We start from the raw sequence: 15,074 nt of genomic DNA on the forward strand, positions 1-15,074 counted from the left end.
TTCAGAAAGGGTGGTCTGAGTCAATCCAAATCCCAGGAGTCACTGTACACCCTGAATTGATTCCCAGCCAATCACAGGCCTAACATAGAGACAAACAATCATTCACACACCTATCAGCAATTAAGAATTACTGAGAATTAACAAATGCAAACACGGGGTCGAGCCAAACCCAAGAACCTCGTGCTGTGAGGCGACAGTACTAACCACCACACCACTGTGCTGCCTAATATGACCCATAGATATACAAAATGAACACTACGGCAAATAACTCTGGTAAGTGTTGATGTTACACCAACACAGGCAGGCATTTTACTCAAGATGTTGATGAAAGAGTCAATGGACTTTGTTCTTTAAACGCCACTGTTTATGTCATGTTAGTTATTACAATGTACAAATACAATTTTAAGAGCAAATTTAAGAAAAATTTAAATGTGCAAAGAATTAAATAATTCATTATTTAATTAATTAAAAAAGTAATTAAAAAGATCACAGGTGCCAGTGTTACACACAAAAAAATAAATGAATTATTATAATGCATAGATTCATAGGTGATAAAGTTTGGATTGAGTTCCTGTAGAACTTGAGCACATAGAGATGCAAGTATTAGGACTACTTAATATGCTTCATACAACAAGGCCCTGGTATAATTCATCCTGTAACACATTAAAAATCTTACCTGAGAAAAGGGCTCATGTATGATTCATACCCTTACACAGTAATAAATATCTAGTAGTGTCTAGTCTAGTGTCCCAACCTGGCAGAAACTCATCCCAGATAAAATGCAGACAAGCCTCAAAAGCTTTTGATCGTGTTAATCATGGAATTTTTTTTTTTAATTGAGCCAAAGAGGTGCCCCCGAACACATTGTGAGAATTCTGGCCTACTGGTATGCCCACCAGACAATGCAAGTGAAATGGGGCCAAAGTTTCTCAGCCCCATTTGGGGTCACCAATGGTGTCCGACAAGGAGGGATTTTGTCCCCACTCCTTTTTAATTTATATATTAATGATCTCTCCAAGCAGTTGAAAGCCTGTAATACTGGGTGCATGATCGGTAATGCCTTAATGAATCATATTATGTATGCAGATGATATTGTGATTTTTAGCCCAAGCAGTGCTGGTCTCCAGCAGCTACTTAATACACGTACTGTCTATGGTGTGGAACATGATATAAAATACAATGCCAGTAAGACTGCTATTTGTAATCTATATGTACTCTAGACTATATTTGTAGAACAAAAGAGGACACAGTTATAAAATTCCCTAATTTTAAATTGTCTGATAATTACCTTGTTGCCTGTGATAAGGTGAAATATCTTGGACATTTTATTACAGAACGGATGACTGATGATGATATTTATAGGCAATGTCGTAACATGTATGCACAAGCTAACATTCTTTTGCGCAAATTTGGTATGTGTACAGATGGAGTGAAGATGTCTCTGTTTAGAGCTTATTGTACACCACTCTACACTGCACAATTGTGGTTCAATTCTAAAAAGGCAAGTCTGCAGGGACTCCAAATAGCTTATAATGATACCATGCGAATATTGCTTAAGAGGCCTAGATGGTGTAGTGCCAGTGCGTCACTGCGGGAGTTAACATTTTCAAAGGTGTACTAAGAAACCGTATGTATAAATGTATCTGCCGGGTTAACGTTTCTGAAAATGTCACTATCCCTGCTTTGTCAAATATAAAGTTTAGCACTACAAGCTACCAGTCCCAGCTGTGGAGACATTGGTACAGCTGTTTGTTCATGCAGCCTTTGTAGGTCTAGGTACTCAGCTTGTGACCCTGTTTGTAATTTTAATTATATATTTATATTTATATATATATTTTTTGTACTATCTGGACCGTGAGTCTGTAATAAAGAGTTGATTGATTGATTGAAACTATGCTGTTACTCTTCAATGTTTCAAATTTCAAAGTTTTTGCTATGGCTGGGCGGTATGGCCAAAATTTTATATTTCAGTTTTGTCTGATTCTGGCAGTATCACGGTTAATCATGGTATGCTTTTTTTTTTAGAGTAAAAACATCTTTTGTAGCCGAAAGGGCCCGCCAGACAAATAAACAGCTGTTCCCTGCTTGTTAGTTAGCTTGTTAGCTGTTGTGGCAGCTAGTGTTAGTGCCACCAGTGGCAATAAAAAATTGTTTATCTGTCACAAACTGTTGTGTCCTAGTGTTTTACCCTGTTAAAGAGCATTCATTTTGGGTAATAATTGTTTTTACAAGGTTATAACCATAACTCCATCTCAATACACAAATTACACAAAAGTACATTGTAAGTGACTTTAACACCAAGCTGCAGCCTGGAGACAGCTAGAACGAGATGCTTAGTACCCACATCATTATTTGAATTTAAGTTGCTTGTTCAATCAAATAGCATATATACCTTATTATTAGCTTGTACCTATAATTGTTGATCATTTTGGCAGCATGTTAACTAACGACATATAGGCTGCTTACAACTATAATTGTTCAGAATGTATAGGTTTACTAATTAATAGGAAATTACATGTAATTGTTCAATTGTGATAATGAACAAACAAATCTAAACTAAATTTTATGCTGAGAAGGACAGTCAATTTGAGCCAGTTATTTTGTATTCTACGTAATGACGCAGTTTTACGTCATTATGTAATGAAGTTATACGCAATGACATCACAACATCATTTAGCGACAAATCGACCTGCCTCTAGCAACTTACCTGGAAGTTTAGTTGGCAACAGTGTATACAGCCCAGCCCTACTTTTTGTTAATGAAGTACATTTACATGTCCAGCCCAGTCAGGTTCTAGAAAACAGTAATCAGCAGTGTGCAGTTACAGGATCTCATACCACACAAACAGTATATAGACACTCTCTCTGATGTGTTGTTTTTATATACACACAATATATATGTGTGTGTCTGGTTCCCTACACCGACCCAATGTGCAATTATTATTAAACAATTATAAAACTTTGTAGTGTACTATGTGTAAAGCTCCAGAGAACTTAAGTGTTTCAGGAGGCATACTTTAAAAGTCCAATTTCCTCTTGAAGATAAAATTATGAAAGGTAAAAGTAGGCGAGACCAGGAGGCCTGGCTCACATCCGCTGAGACCATGTGACTCGGGTAAACCTGCCCGCAGATTACAGACATTGAGCCCTGAGGCTTTAGAGTCAGCTGTGTGAGGATAAAGACTCCTTAGTTTTATAACTTATATAATACTATAAACAACTTACAAGTTATTACAAAATCATTGCATCACTATGTAGAGTTTCTGCTCTGCTTGGAAAAGAAACTTGAGGCATCTTTTCTAGAAGTATTAGAGGCTCAAACCATCCCGTAAAAATAACCTTTTCATACAACCTGGCACATCTGCTGTAATTAATAGGGATTCCTGATCATGACATTTATGAATGTCTTATGGGACCTCCACTAGCTTTTTGAGGATTGTCGATTATTTGGACCACTAAATTATAAGATGCTGGATATTATCAATAACATTATCAGCTTTACCCTGTTAATAAACCAGCTTCAAAACATTCAGTCTAGTAGCAATGGAAGTGGAATATAAAAATGGTCCTCTGCCATATTCCTGGAGACGTTGTGCTCTATAACCACACTGATCTCAGCCAAAGAAGTGGGTCTTGGGTCTGGACTTAAGGGAACCTTTCCCAGAGGCCCCTGACTCCTCTGCCTCACGGAACGACATCCTGTGGACAATCTGCGATGTCCTTAAGCGCAGCCGCTGCAGTTCGGGTTTCATCCTGATGAAGGAGGATTTCCTCCTGAGGACCTTCTCTGAGGGTCGGACCTCCCCGTCCACCGAATCACCGTCGTCATTGGGGTTGAGGAGTCTGAGGGGCTTCAGGTTGGACTGGAGAGCCTTGGAGAACCTCCAGCGGCCTCCGGCCTCGTGGCTTGTGTCATTTGGGTCGGTGTGCTCGTATGCTCCTATTATGTCCTGGATATCCACGCTCACATTGTCAGTGAGATACTGGCAGGCCTTCCTCCCGCTGTAGTCCCTGATCTCCACGTCTGCACTGTAGGCCCCAACCAGGAGCTTAACCACCTCCATGTGGTTGTGCATGGCGGCGACGTGCAGAGGCGTGTAGCCGGAGTTTGACCGAACGTCGGCGCTGACGGGGGTGTCGTTCTGTTTGGCGAAATTGAAGATCAGCGCCATCAGCTCGGGCTTGCCTCGCTTGGCCGCCCAGTGCAAGCAGGTGAATCCGGTGACAAAGTCCTTCCTCAGGATCAGACTGGGCTCCGTGGTGAGGAGGGGGTGCATCCTGCCCCACTCACCGTCCAAGGCACACATCATCCACTCGTGTTCCAGCGGGTCCAGAGCCACCGGGGTCCTCTCGTCGTCTGGGCAGGAGGAGACCAGGGAGACCGAGTCGCCGTCGGTCCTGGGTGACAGGTGCACCGAGCCTTGTGTCACCACGCTCCTCCTCAGCTGGGGGGAGCTGTTCATCATGGCCGCGATGAGGCTGCCTTTGGGGCTGCAGAGTCCTTCGCTCCCAGAGAGACTACATGTGTCCGACTGCCCTTCGTCGCCCTCATCATCATCATCATCATCAGACTCCGGCTGCCTGGAGGGAGCTCTGCTCCTGGCCGCCACGTTACTGTGTTCTCCTTCCGCCTGGCTTTCTGGGGCAAGAGCCTCGGCCTCCACAAGTCTGTTTCCGGGGTTGAGTCCCACACCACCTGCCGGAACTGGTCCTGTAGTACCGGTTTTTACAGGCCACGGCATGTTGAACGAAGATCCCGCTGCAGGAAGAGGCGAAGCATTAGTCACATATATTTCTGGTAATTCAGGCCCATGTCCGACCTGCTTCTTCTTGGACTCTCCCCTTTCTCTTTTAAAGCTTTCTCTGTTTCCCATCTCCACTTCTTCCTCTCGACAGACCAGTGGAGGACCCTTGCTCGTGTCGTCGGCTCGCCCCGCATAAGTGGATGCGGTGGTGAGATCATGCGGAACTCTCACCTGGCCGTCACTTCCGTAATTGGGGTCAGGTGGTTGCGCCTCACCTGCTGCGGCACGGGACTCCGCTGCGTCACTCGTGCCTTCTGAAGCGTCCGGATAACGGGGACGGAGCTCGTCCGGATGGAGCCTCTCCGAACCGCGGAATCTTTTCTTTAGGCAGACATATTTGATTTCGCCCTCGGTCTTTACGAAAGCAACGTGGTCCACGTAGTTTTTAAAAGTCTTACGGACCGCAGCTCTCTCCTGCGACTCCTCCGGGAACACGAACTTAAAATGCTCAATTAGATCCGCGTTGGTCGCTTTGCCACCTTTCCCCCGCAGAAAAACAAGAACGGCCTCTTGAGTGCAGTCGGACGCCATTGTAAACGTCTAACGTTAGTTTCAATAACCGTTGATGCGACTGAACAACAAAAACCTATACCAGATACCAAAAAACCCGAGGAACTATTATCACGTGTCGCTGTAGAGCGGTGTGAGCGAGAGCTCCTCACTGCGATGTATTTCTAGCATTCTCCGCCTCCTAGCAACCGAGGGCACGAAACGGACACGCGCGGACTGTACCATCTGTTCTGCAGGGGGTTCATGGTTAAAAACAGCTTTGGGCTGTTAAACGTACTTTCATCATGTCCACCTTCAAACAAGATCATGTTTGAAATAACTTAGAAATTTGAAGTTTGAAATTATAATAAATTGTTTAGTCTTGTCTGTATTAAGTATACCAGTTTTATTTTATAACGTGACGCCGCATGTTCCTAAACAGATCAAATTGTTAGTTGTTAAATAAGTGTGAACGTGTGCTTATGTATAGTTATAAAATTATTGTATTTTAAGTGAGTGGTTGAACGGTATGTTTTTGGAAAACACGAACTGGTTTCCAGGTCACACAACAGGACTGAACAAGTCAACCAGGTGGATTTACAGCACCAGTCTAAAGTTTCAACACACTGTCTCGTTGAGTGGATGAAAAAATGTAACCAGACATGGTGCTTTATGTGTCACTTGGCATTGCATGCGAAGCAGAGTCAGACTGGGGGAAAAGTGGCTTGGGAGTTACTGTCAGACTGGCCCGCTCAACGCATTACACATACTGCCCACTTGGAAGAATAGTAAGGTTGTCAATAAAATTAACTTAAAAAAATTAAATAATGAATCTCTGATTCTGAAGTTCTTTAATCGCCATCAAAGGTTTGTTTTTCTTCTCAAGACAAAATGTGAGTTTGCCACTAACCCCCCTTCTGTTTGACACGCCGTGGAGTTCCACTGTACACACTCTCTGCTGTATGTTACTCCCAATGTTATATGTACATGTATGTATATGCTTAACTCTGGGCTAGTATCCGATGGTTGAACATATAACTACAGAGCTTTAAGGGATGCATGGAAGCAGTGAAAGACCACACAATAAACACACTGTAATCAAAGGGTAGAATAAGTATGACATTGTCTATATACTGTTCACGTGAGGTCTACACACTTACACTGCTGTAGAAGACCTCTGGGAGTGCATAGTGTTTTAAATGTATTTTTTATTTTGTTAGTTACGGCTGTCAATAAATTTCACGTTGTCCTTTTATTTTGATTGTAGAAAACAAGAAGTACGCAATTACAAGCGCGACGAAAACAAAAAGACGTTTAAAATACGGGAAAGTGTATTAAAACAAGGAAGAAAGTTATGATTTTATTAGTTGAGCACCTGGTTGATATGGGTCCAAGGTTAGTACCTGTACCTGAGCCCTTTTCTGAGGTAAGGTTCATAATGTGCTACAGTATGAATCATACCTGGGCCTTGTATGAAGCATTTTAAGTAGTGCTAACACACAGTGTGCATCTCTTGGTGTTTCTAATTCTATGCATCATAGTCACTTCATTGTTTTTGTATTACAATGGCAACTATATTTAGAACTAAATGTTTAAGCTATAATCATTTTCAAACAGATTTCAACTGATTTCTATTGTGGGTACTTGGACTGGGTCCTTTACATGTTATCCAAAGCTATTTACAATAAGTGCATTAAACTAAAGGGGGTATTTTGCGGTTTGATTATCTTACTCTGAACATGAGCACATTTATAAAGGCTTGTGCTTTTTATTTAGTCATCCGAACACCACATCAAACAAATCACCATCACATATCAGTAACGGCAGATTTCAACAAATCCGATATGAATGTCAACTTAAATGAAGCGACTCCTCAAAGTCATGTTTATACTATTCCTTGACAGAGTCCAAGGAAGTGCAGTAGAAGCTATTCATGACTCAGGCCTTTTAAAATTAAACTAGATTATAACTCCTTTGAAAGCCTGGTTCTCAGTCTCTTTGTTGTAGTTCACAGGTCCCGGGACCTTCAGAATTACTATCGGATGACGTTTTAGCTTAAAGATGTGATTCCTTCTGCTTTAAGTTCAGTATTGTGTCTGTGATTTTTTTTTTTTTTTACTTGGTGCAACTCAGAGCCATCCAGAGGGGAAGAGTCTGAGCAGTTTCTGACCACAGGGTGAAGGTCTGAATTGATCTTTGCTGTTTTCCGATTCTGGATGTTCACGTCCAGGATGAACGGTGGGGCTGGAACCAATGATTCTCTCTGCAGACCCGATGATCGGCTGTATTCTGTTGTAATCCAAATTAATCACATGATTTCTTGTAATTAAAAGAACATTCTAATTGATTAATAAACACACAAATCTGTTTATCCTCACAAAAGTTTAACTTTAAAATACTAATAAATACTTGTATAAATGAATGCTGACCAGCACTGCTCATCATTCTCCACAAATTTAATTTGATTGGAAGTCAGGATTCCACTCCAAAGTGGTTTGTTCCTATTAGCTGTATTAGGTTGGTTGGCGTGCTTAGAAAAGCTGAACATTTTCATATCCAGTGTATCTTTAGCTATTCATAAATCACACACAAAACACAGCAATAAGGTCAGTCAAAGCCGCTTGTCACTGTGCTGTTGGTTTCAGAGATTTCACAGCTGGAAGGATGTCACCCAGGTGACTCACTCCTGAAACACACACACACACACACACACACACACACACATACAAAACCTGCATCAGCATTCTTAGAGGCAAAGGCACAGAATCATATTCTATTGTCTGAAGGCTGTCACATGAACATGCTAAGTCTCATCTTCCTGTTGATAGGGAAGGTAAATGTAATATTTACCTAGAGTCTGTAACATGTCGACAATGAGGGCATGGAAAGCAGGAAAGAACTCATCATGCTGCTTCACTTTGAGGATGATCCTGGAAAACAAGAGCAGCTTGGTTTAATGTGGACCAGCAGAAACGCAACAGAGAAAAAAAACGTGTGTGCGCTCAGCGGATGGGAACCTGTCAATATCATCTTCTCCCAGCACACTTTGGAATCCAGCGCTGTGCTGGGTGGAGGAGACCAGTCTGTCCACCCGGTGGACCACCTCAGCAGGAGGAGCCCTGCTGTCTGTTACACAGAACCACGGAGTACCATATAACTACGGTCCAGAAGTGAGTGAGTGAGTGAGTGAGTGTCACACACACACATGGCCGGTGCTTACCGAGCTGCAGAACATCTCGCAGGTTTGTCATTGTGTTCCTCATCTCTCCCAACCTGCTGTACACTTCGTTCATACGTGGGTACACTCCGCTGAGGGAGCTCACGTCAAACAGCTTCTGGAAGTGAGACACCATGGAGCCCAGCGTGTGCCGAGTGGGACTCCTAAGCACCTAGAACCAGAACATACACCACAGCACAGAAAGTCATCTCAAACCTACACAGCGTGGGATCTTAAATGAACTGACACAGCGTATTCTACACCCTACAAAACCCATGAGCAAGAATTATGTATTAGTGCAGGATGGTACCTCGTCCTCCTTGGCTGAGGTGTTCTCCAGCATGCTGTCCACCAGCGCCAGCATGTCCTCCACCTTCACTGCAGCAGTATGGTCGCCATCACATGGCTGCCAGGGCATCAGCCTGCCAGTCAACTTGTTTAAAGCTCTTTGCAGATCCTACCGACATACACATCCAACGATCACATGCATGTCCAATCGAGTGCTCATGCGACAGAGGAGCCATTTTGTTATTGATGTTTTTAACCTTCCAGCACGCGGGGGTGTAGGGCCGCTCAGGAACAATCGATAGCAAACAGTTTTGAACCGTGCAAGGACGTGCAAAGATATATTCGATCATTTATGGGAACACATTTTATGATTCATGTTCATTTAGCATAGGACAAGGTTAATTAAGACAGTGAACATGCGTGTCTTCTATTTATGTTGGAAAAACAATAAATGATAACCAAAAACAAACAGCACTTTCTATGGTTTATTTCACGTGTCAAAACAAGCAAGCGGCCACGGTGGTGGCCTTGTTCTGACAGGCAAGGAAGTCACAACAGGTGGTGTTTACCTTCAGGAGGCGGAGCTGCTGGGCCCAAGCCTCCAGTGTGGGGAGCACACTGTGAAACTCAGCCAGGTCAAGACCTACAGAAGAGGGTCTCTGCCTGTGCAGTTGAAATGGAGCACTGGAATCCGTTACAGCAGCTCGGATCTCCTTCAACAGCTGGGGTTCAGGACGAAAGAGATTACCGTTAGTTCTTAAGGTACAGAGGAGAAAGGAGATATTCAGACCGTGAGGAACAAAAAAAGCGTGTTTACATGGTGATAACGGGAACAGAGACCGGCCTCTTCGGTTTGCTCACTGGTGTTCTCACTCGTCTCACTCGTCTTCTCCTTCTTTGGTATTCTGTGAAGAAGGTTGGTTCTGTTCATGTGTTGGGCTTCTTATTATAATAGGTAACCGGACACATCATGGCCCTTTCCCCTGGACCTCAGCACTCTTGAGCGCAAAAGCCAGGTCTCTTGATTAATGTCCTTTGTACTCTGGCCCTAGTGTGAAAAGGCTCTAACCTTTCAAGAGGTTTGGCTCAAGAAGCTCTGTGTTGATGACCTGTCCACCGCGCTTACTAAAGCGTTGGGACACTTCTACTGCTCCTTAACTGCCGTTGAAGCTGTAAAGACACGATCGGACCAAATGTGGACGAGAGAGTGGAGCTAGGGAAGGGACACATTGATTAGAGATCCCACCTTGTGTTGTTGTACTTGTTTGAGCCCTCCAGACGACGAAGTTTGTGTTTGTAGAACTTGACGTCTCTGAGTGATGGCCTACACAGGAGAACATAGTCAGCGCTTTCACTGATGAGGTGAGAGGGACACACACACACACACACCCACACACACACACCTTTTCTCCAAGTCTTGCTTCAGGCGCTCCACTTCCCTCTTTAACTCTTCCACCTGGACATTGCTTCTATTTTGTTGATCCTGGTATGCCTTGGAAGAAATGCATGAGCAGTATTACCTTCTGCTTCAGGGGAGGACCTCTGAGAATGAGCCAACGCTTGTCAGGTCACCTGAAGGATGGTTTTGAAAGATGGAGTCAGCTCCTTCGTTCCTGTAGGTTGAGCCACTTGAGATCCTTCCGGTTGACCTTTTACAGCTCTGGGGTGAAATGAACCACTTCTAATAAGGCAGAGGAAGAGGCTTCCTAGCACAGTAACCACCATGGGATACATTATATGTAGTGTCTCTCTCTCTCTCCGCATATTTCCTGGAGACCCCTGCTCTGGATTCTAGTTATTGACACATGTAGGCATTTGTTTGACAGGATACAACTATTGGAAGAGGCTGCCACACATGTCCGGATCAAAGCGCTAAGTAATAAGGAGAACACGCAGTATGCTGTTGCTCATATTCTCGGCCTGCTTTACCTGAGCTCGTCCAGCAGCTGAGTCATTTTGGTCTCATAGAAGTCGATCACATCCAGCACCCTGCAAACAGGAGAACCAGATCATCTCTTCACAGACAGCGCTTTGTGTCCACTGAGTACAGTTTGTAAGCCAGCAGAGGGGAATAGCCTTTGGAGCCATGGTGCGACATGTAGGGGTCCTTTAAAAGCCTTTAGCTCATCCTACGTACAGACTGATGCACGTTTATGCTGGTTAAAGCTCACCAACTAGTCTGAATGTCTGAGGGATCAACGCTTTGTATCATTTTGATGACATCAGCTGTAAAAGGGTGGATACCAATACCATGATATCTTACAAGGCTGTACAGAGAATAATTCCTTATGGACAAGTGCTGTTTTAAGGCCATGTTCTCACTGCTGGTCTGCTGGGGAGCGCTGCTGGCTCACTCTTTTACAGATGTCCTGGAAGGTGTAACTCTGTCGAGCCAATCGCTGCTCTTGTTCTCTGATGGTAAAGTAGAGTTTTCTCTGGAGCTGAGCTGCTTCCTCCCTCTGTGTGGACAGCTTCTGTTCCAGGAGCTGACACTGTTTCTACAAGGATGAAACACCACACTCTCTGATAGCAGACAACATGAGCTATTAGAAATACATAAAAAGTGAATCATTCTTTCGACAGGTGAAATGTATTGACACCTGTTGACCCACCTGTGCGTCCTTCCTTTCCTGCTGCAGTAGTTGTGTGTGGTCGTGCTGCTGGACGGCCCCGCCGAGGTAGCGGTCTTCCAGGTCCTGGACTCTGGTCCTCACCACGTCCAGCAGCCCCTCCAGCTCCGAGACCCTCTGGGACTGCAGAGATGCCCGGTCCGTGTGCTGGTGAACCTGCTCTCTAAACACACACCTCTTTATCATACATCCACAATGTGGAGGTAGAACACACAGGAAATAGGTTCACCCCCCCTTATTTGTTGAGTTTAGCTTGAAATTGGTTTTAGTCTCTGAATGGACCAAATGGATGACCTTTACTCACTAGGGTTCATCACTAGGTGGCTCTCAGCCAGAGAGAGTTGCCTCTCACAGATAACTGACATCTGGATTAATGACAGGTCGTTGGCTTTTTTCTGAAGGTTAAGTTTTTATTTTTGATTGAATTTTCTTTTTTAACTTTTTGCCTATTACTTAACCTTAGTCCTAATCTCTTTTTGTGTTCACCAGGATACTGTACGTGCCCGAGTTTTCATCTCTGGTCCTATCATGCTCTTCAGGGGTTTGTAGCAGATTTAAACCTCTGCACAAGTTGTAACTCATAAAAAGTAGTTTATGTTCATGGAGACAAACCCGTATGTTCCCTTTATTATAAATGTTTTACTGCATAAATGCTCACAGAGCATATCCAGCTTACCAACATATTATTCCAGTTTCTAGAACTAGATTGCGAAAGAAATTACTCCTCATTGCATCTCAAAAGGGACCTTTTAGTTAAATAAACAATAAATGACCATGATGTGAAGAGACTCAGTTTGCCGATTGGTTTAATGAACGTGAGCAATTTTCATGAATTGAGATTTGAAGCCGATTTAGAGCTTTAAATATGAATGTTTTTTTAAAAATATATCTGATGTATCTTATGACTCCAGTACTTCTTTTGACTAGACAATAGTTATGGGCAGTATCACACCTTCACCGAGCTGGAGGACAGGTGTCCCTCTGTGATGCTCATCTGATGCTGATGAGATTAGATGACAGGAGGACAGATGGTCCATGCACACTGCAGATACATTATTAAGTAGATACACACACTACCGCCCACAGTAATACATACTGCAGGCATGTATACCCTGTTTTACTTCAATCTAAATTGCTCCATAAATTCCAGGAGCACATTATGCTATTTTCTATGTATCTTGATTCTATGCCTCTACTTTTTTGTAAAATTGATGAGAAGTGGATTCTAGAACTAGATTCAAGTTGTTCAAAATGTTAACTTCTGTTTTCAAGTTTTTTGTCATTGAAAAAAAATGAAAAAATCCAATAAAATACTGTTGCTTCTGATGTTTTTTTTAATCATGCGATGAATATGTACATGTCTGAACGGAGTGATACACTTACTTGAGTTGGTTGTTGCACTTGATGAGCTCCTGGATTAGAGCCTGTCTTCTCTCCGAGTCGGTGAGCATCGTCTTCAGACTCATCCGGATCTCACCAGCCGACTTCTTGTCCAGCACAATCAAATCTAAGGACACATGGAGAGTCATGTGACAGAGGCTCATCTAATGAGGAGTATTCAGAGAGTATCTTCAAACATCTCACACCAAGGCCATCATCTTACTAATGACAGCAAAACTGGATGACTTATGAAGAAAAAAACTAAGTAGACTGCACAATGAAGCATTTATAGCCTAATTAAATCCGGGAACAATTAAATCATCCCTAGAAATACATGCTTGGGTAAGAATTTGGAATTATTGACTCTTACCTGAAATATTCTTGTTCCCTCCAGGATCTGCAAAATGCACGGGCTTAAAACCATGATGCTGCAGAAGTTTATTGACATCATCCCATTCTACCTGCTCCTGCTGAAATACAGACACAATCAATGAGCAAAAATCACAGAGTAGCGTGCACCCGCTGGAGAGATCTGAGCTCCACAGCTACCTGGAACTGCCTGCTAGTCCACAGATAAACAAATGTCTTATCTCTTGGTTGTAAAAAAGGAGTTATCCCGCTGTCCATGCTGAAATGTCCTCGACTGCAGCACGCGCTTACTTCAATCTTAGCGCAGCTTTCCGAGCCTCCTGTCTAGTGATCAGGTTTCTGCGGTTCCTCCAGCAGAGGAGCTGCCACTCCGGCACTACAGCGGTTAATGAAAGGCGACCCATTGCTCCTCATACAACACTCGTTGGTGATATAAAATATAACATACGTTAGTGTTGACTCACCTGCTCCATCGTTTCACCCCACTGCAGGAGAGAAACAGTATGCGCGGTGTTGGTTGGAGCTTCAGTCAGGTGCAATTCTGGCATTGAATTCAGTTAAAGATCGGTCAATATTACGATGCTGAGCGGTTACTGACAAAACACAGCTACCATTTAGAAAAGAATACAATTACGGAATCGTGCCATATTCGGCATATAAGCAGCCAACACAGCGAGACGTTCTCAAAATCATAATTAAATGGCATACTTTTAATGGAGTTTGTCAACAAATGGATATAACGTTAAATGACATTACGTTGACATTATGTTGATTCAATATACTGATATCCGCGATGGGGGGGAACCTTTTCTACATCAACTGTTACGTCCACTTAGAAAACATAACGGAAGTCGTTATTGACGTTAGCTCGGTTAGCTTCGGCAGCTAACACATCATATAGGCTGTGTGTGTTACTGTTGTCGGACTGTGATAGTTTGTGGCATTAGATACTCGGTAAGTTACCAATTGTTGGTGCTGCCGTTTGCCGGGACCGGGTACCCTGATACCGCTCAGCAGCAGCTGGTTTACAGCAACTGAAGTTACGGGCTACTCATTCAACTTGCCACAAAACGCCTCTTCTATCGTTCAAAGAAAAGGCACTGTGACGAAATCGTTTTTAACCAACAGGATGTGGCTGTTCAGGACTTTCACCAATTGGCATTAAGTTCCACCCTTAGTATCACTTACAACCGCCCTTCTATGCTATGATTGGCTAGTGCTCCTGTACTGACAAAAATGATTTCTTTTATTGGTTTTAACAACAATTAAATAATATAAACGACGCATACTACCATAGTTAGTATTGGTTTTATTTCCCAAAACTCTGCCATCCTTTCTAAGACTGAATACATCCTCTTTAAATAGACTTCCTTCTCTTTTATAAACTAGTCACATGCCACAATGCCACTATCCAGACGATTGGTTATTGGCTTGTTTAACTGAAGATTAAATAAATACAGTGTCAAATTGTGGTACTGCTGAGTTCTTAAAATTAACTTTGATTTCATCTAGCTCCTCTACTTCATGAGGACAGAGAAGCAATGGCTTTAAAACTTTACTTTATGTTCAAATGTTTCACTTTTGACTTTTTTTTTCTTTTGCTGTGTAGTGGTGTTGTGTTTACATTGTGTCCGTTTGTCTATGAATTTTAATTACATTTCCTTTTGAGATTTTTTTAGGCTGCCTTGAAAGCATCTGGCTGGTTACAGCAGATGGAATTAGCCTATGTGGCTAACTCTGGCTCACTTACAGTACAACTGTTGATTAGTGTGCATTGTCCCTGCAAAATAAAGGAATAAATACATTTGACGAGTTACAATTTATTTCCTTCTATTGAGTGGTCTCAGATATCAATTTATTCACTTTACATATAATCTTATAGTGTAGATCAAAGCCT

At 42.8% G+C, this 15,074-nt stretch overlaps 2 protein-coding genes across 5 annotated transcripts; both read right to left on the reverse strand.

The window, feature by feature from the left end:
- Positions 1-441: 441 nt before the first annotated feature.
- On the reverse strand, positions 442-5,522 carry LOC119219007 (ankyrin repeat domain-containing protein SOWAHC-like). The gene is made up of 2 exons (XM_037473865.2): positions 5,020-5,522; positions 442-4,758 (listed from the first exon to the last, which is right to left on the reverse strand). The coding sequence occupies exons 1-2, from the start codon at positions 5,333-5,335 to the stop codon at positions 3,614-3,616; spliced, it is 1,461 nt and encodes a 486-aa protein (XP_037329762.2). The 5' UTR covers positions 5,336-5,522; the 3' UTR covers positions 442-3,613.
- Positions 5,523-6,376: 854 nt separating this feature from the next.
- On the reverse strand, positions 6,377-14,292 carry cep70 (centrosomal protein 70). Of its 4 annotated transcripts, none has more exons than XM_037477844.2 (17): positions 14,141-14,292; positions 13,642-13,718; positions 13,179-13,275; positions 12,812-12,935; positions 11,411-11,591; positions 11,121-11,296; positions 10,728-10,787; positions 10,371-10,479; positions 10,202-10,290; positions 10,045-10,122; positions 9,616-9,703; positions 9,368-9,520; positions 8,821-8,967; positions 8,514-8,682; positions 8,311-8,419; positions 8,144-8,223; positions 6,377-7,979 (listed from the first exon to the last, which is right to left on the reverse strand). In XM_037477844.2, exons 2-17 carry the CDS (start codon positions 13,648-13,650, stop codon positions 7,918-7,920), a joined length of 1,731 nt encoding a protein of 576 aa, XP_037333741.2. In that variant the 5' UTR covers positions 13,651-13,718; positions 14,141-14,292; the 3' UTR covers positions 6,377-7,917. The 4 variants fall into 4 exon arrangements, with proteins under 4 accessions (XP_037333741.2, XP_037333732.2, XP_062417310.1 ...); XM_037477835.2 differs by having other exon boundaries at positions 13,179-13,278; XM_062561326.1 differs by having other exon boundaries at positions 13,179-13,278; positions 14,129-14,282.
- Positions 14,293-15,074: the final 782 nt, after the last annotated feature.

The sequence above is a fragment of the Pungitius pungitius genome, chromosome 3, assembly GCF_949316345.1.
Source record: "Pungitius pungitius chromosome 3, fPunPun2.1, whole genome shotgun sequence".
NCBI classification, from domain to species: Eukaryota; Metazoa; Chordata; class Actinopteri; order Perciformes; family Gasterosteidae; genus Pungitius; species Pungitius pungitius.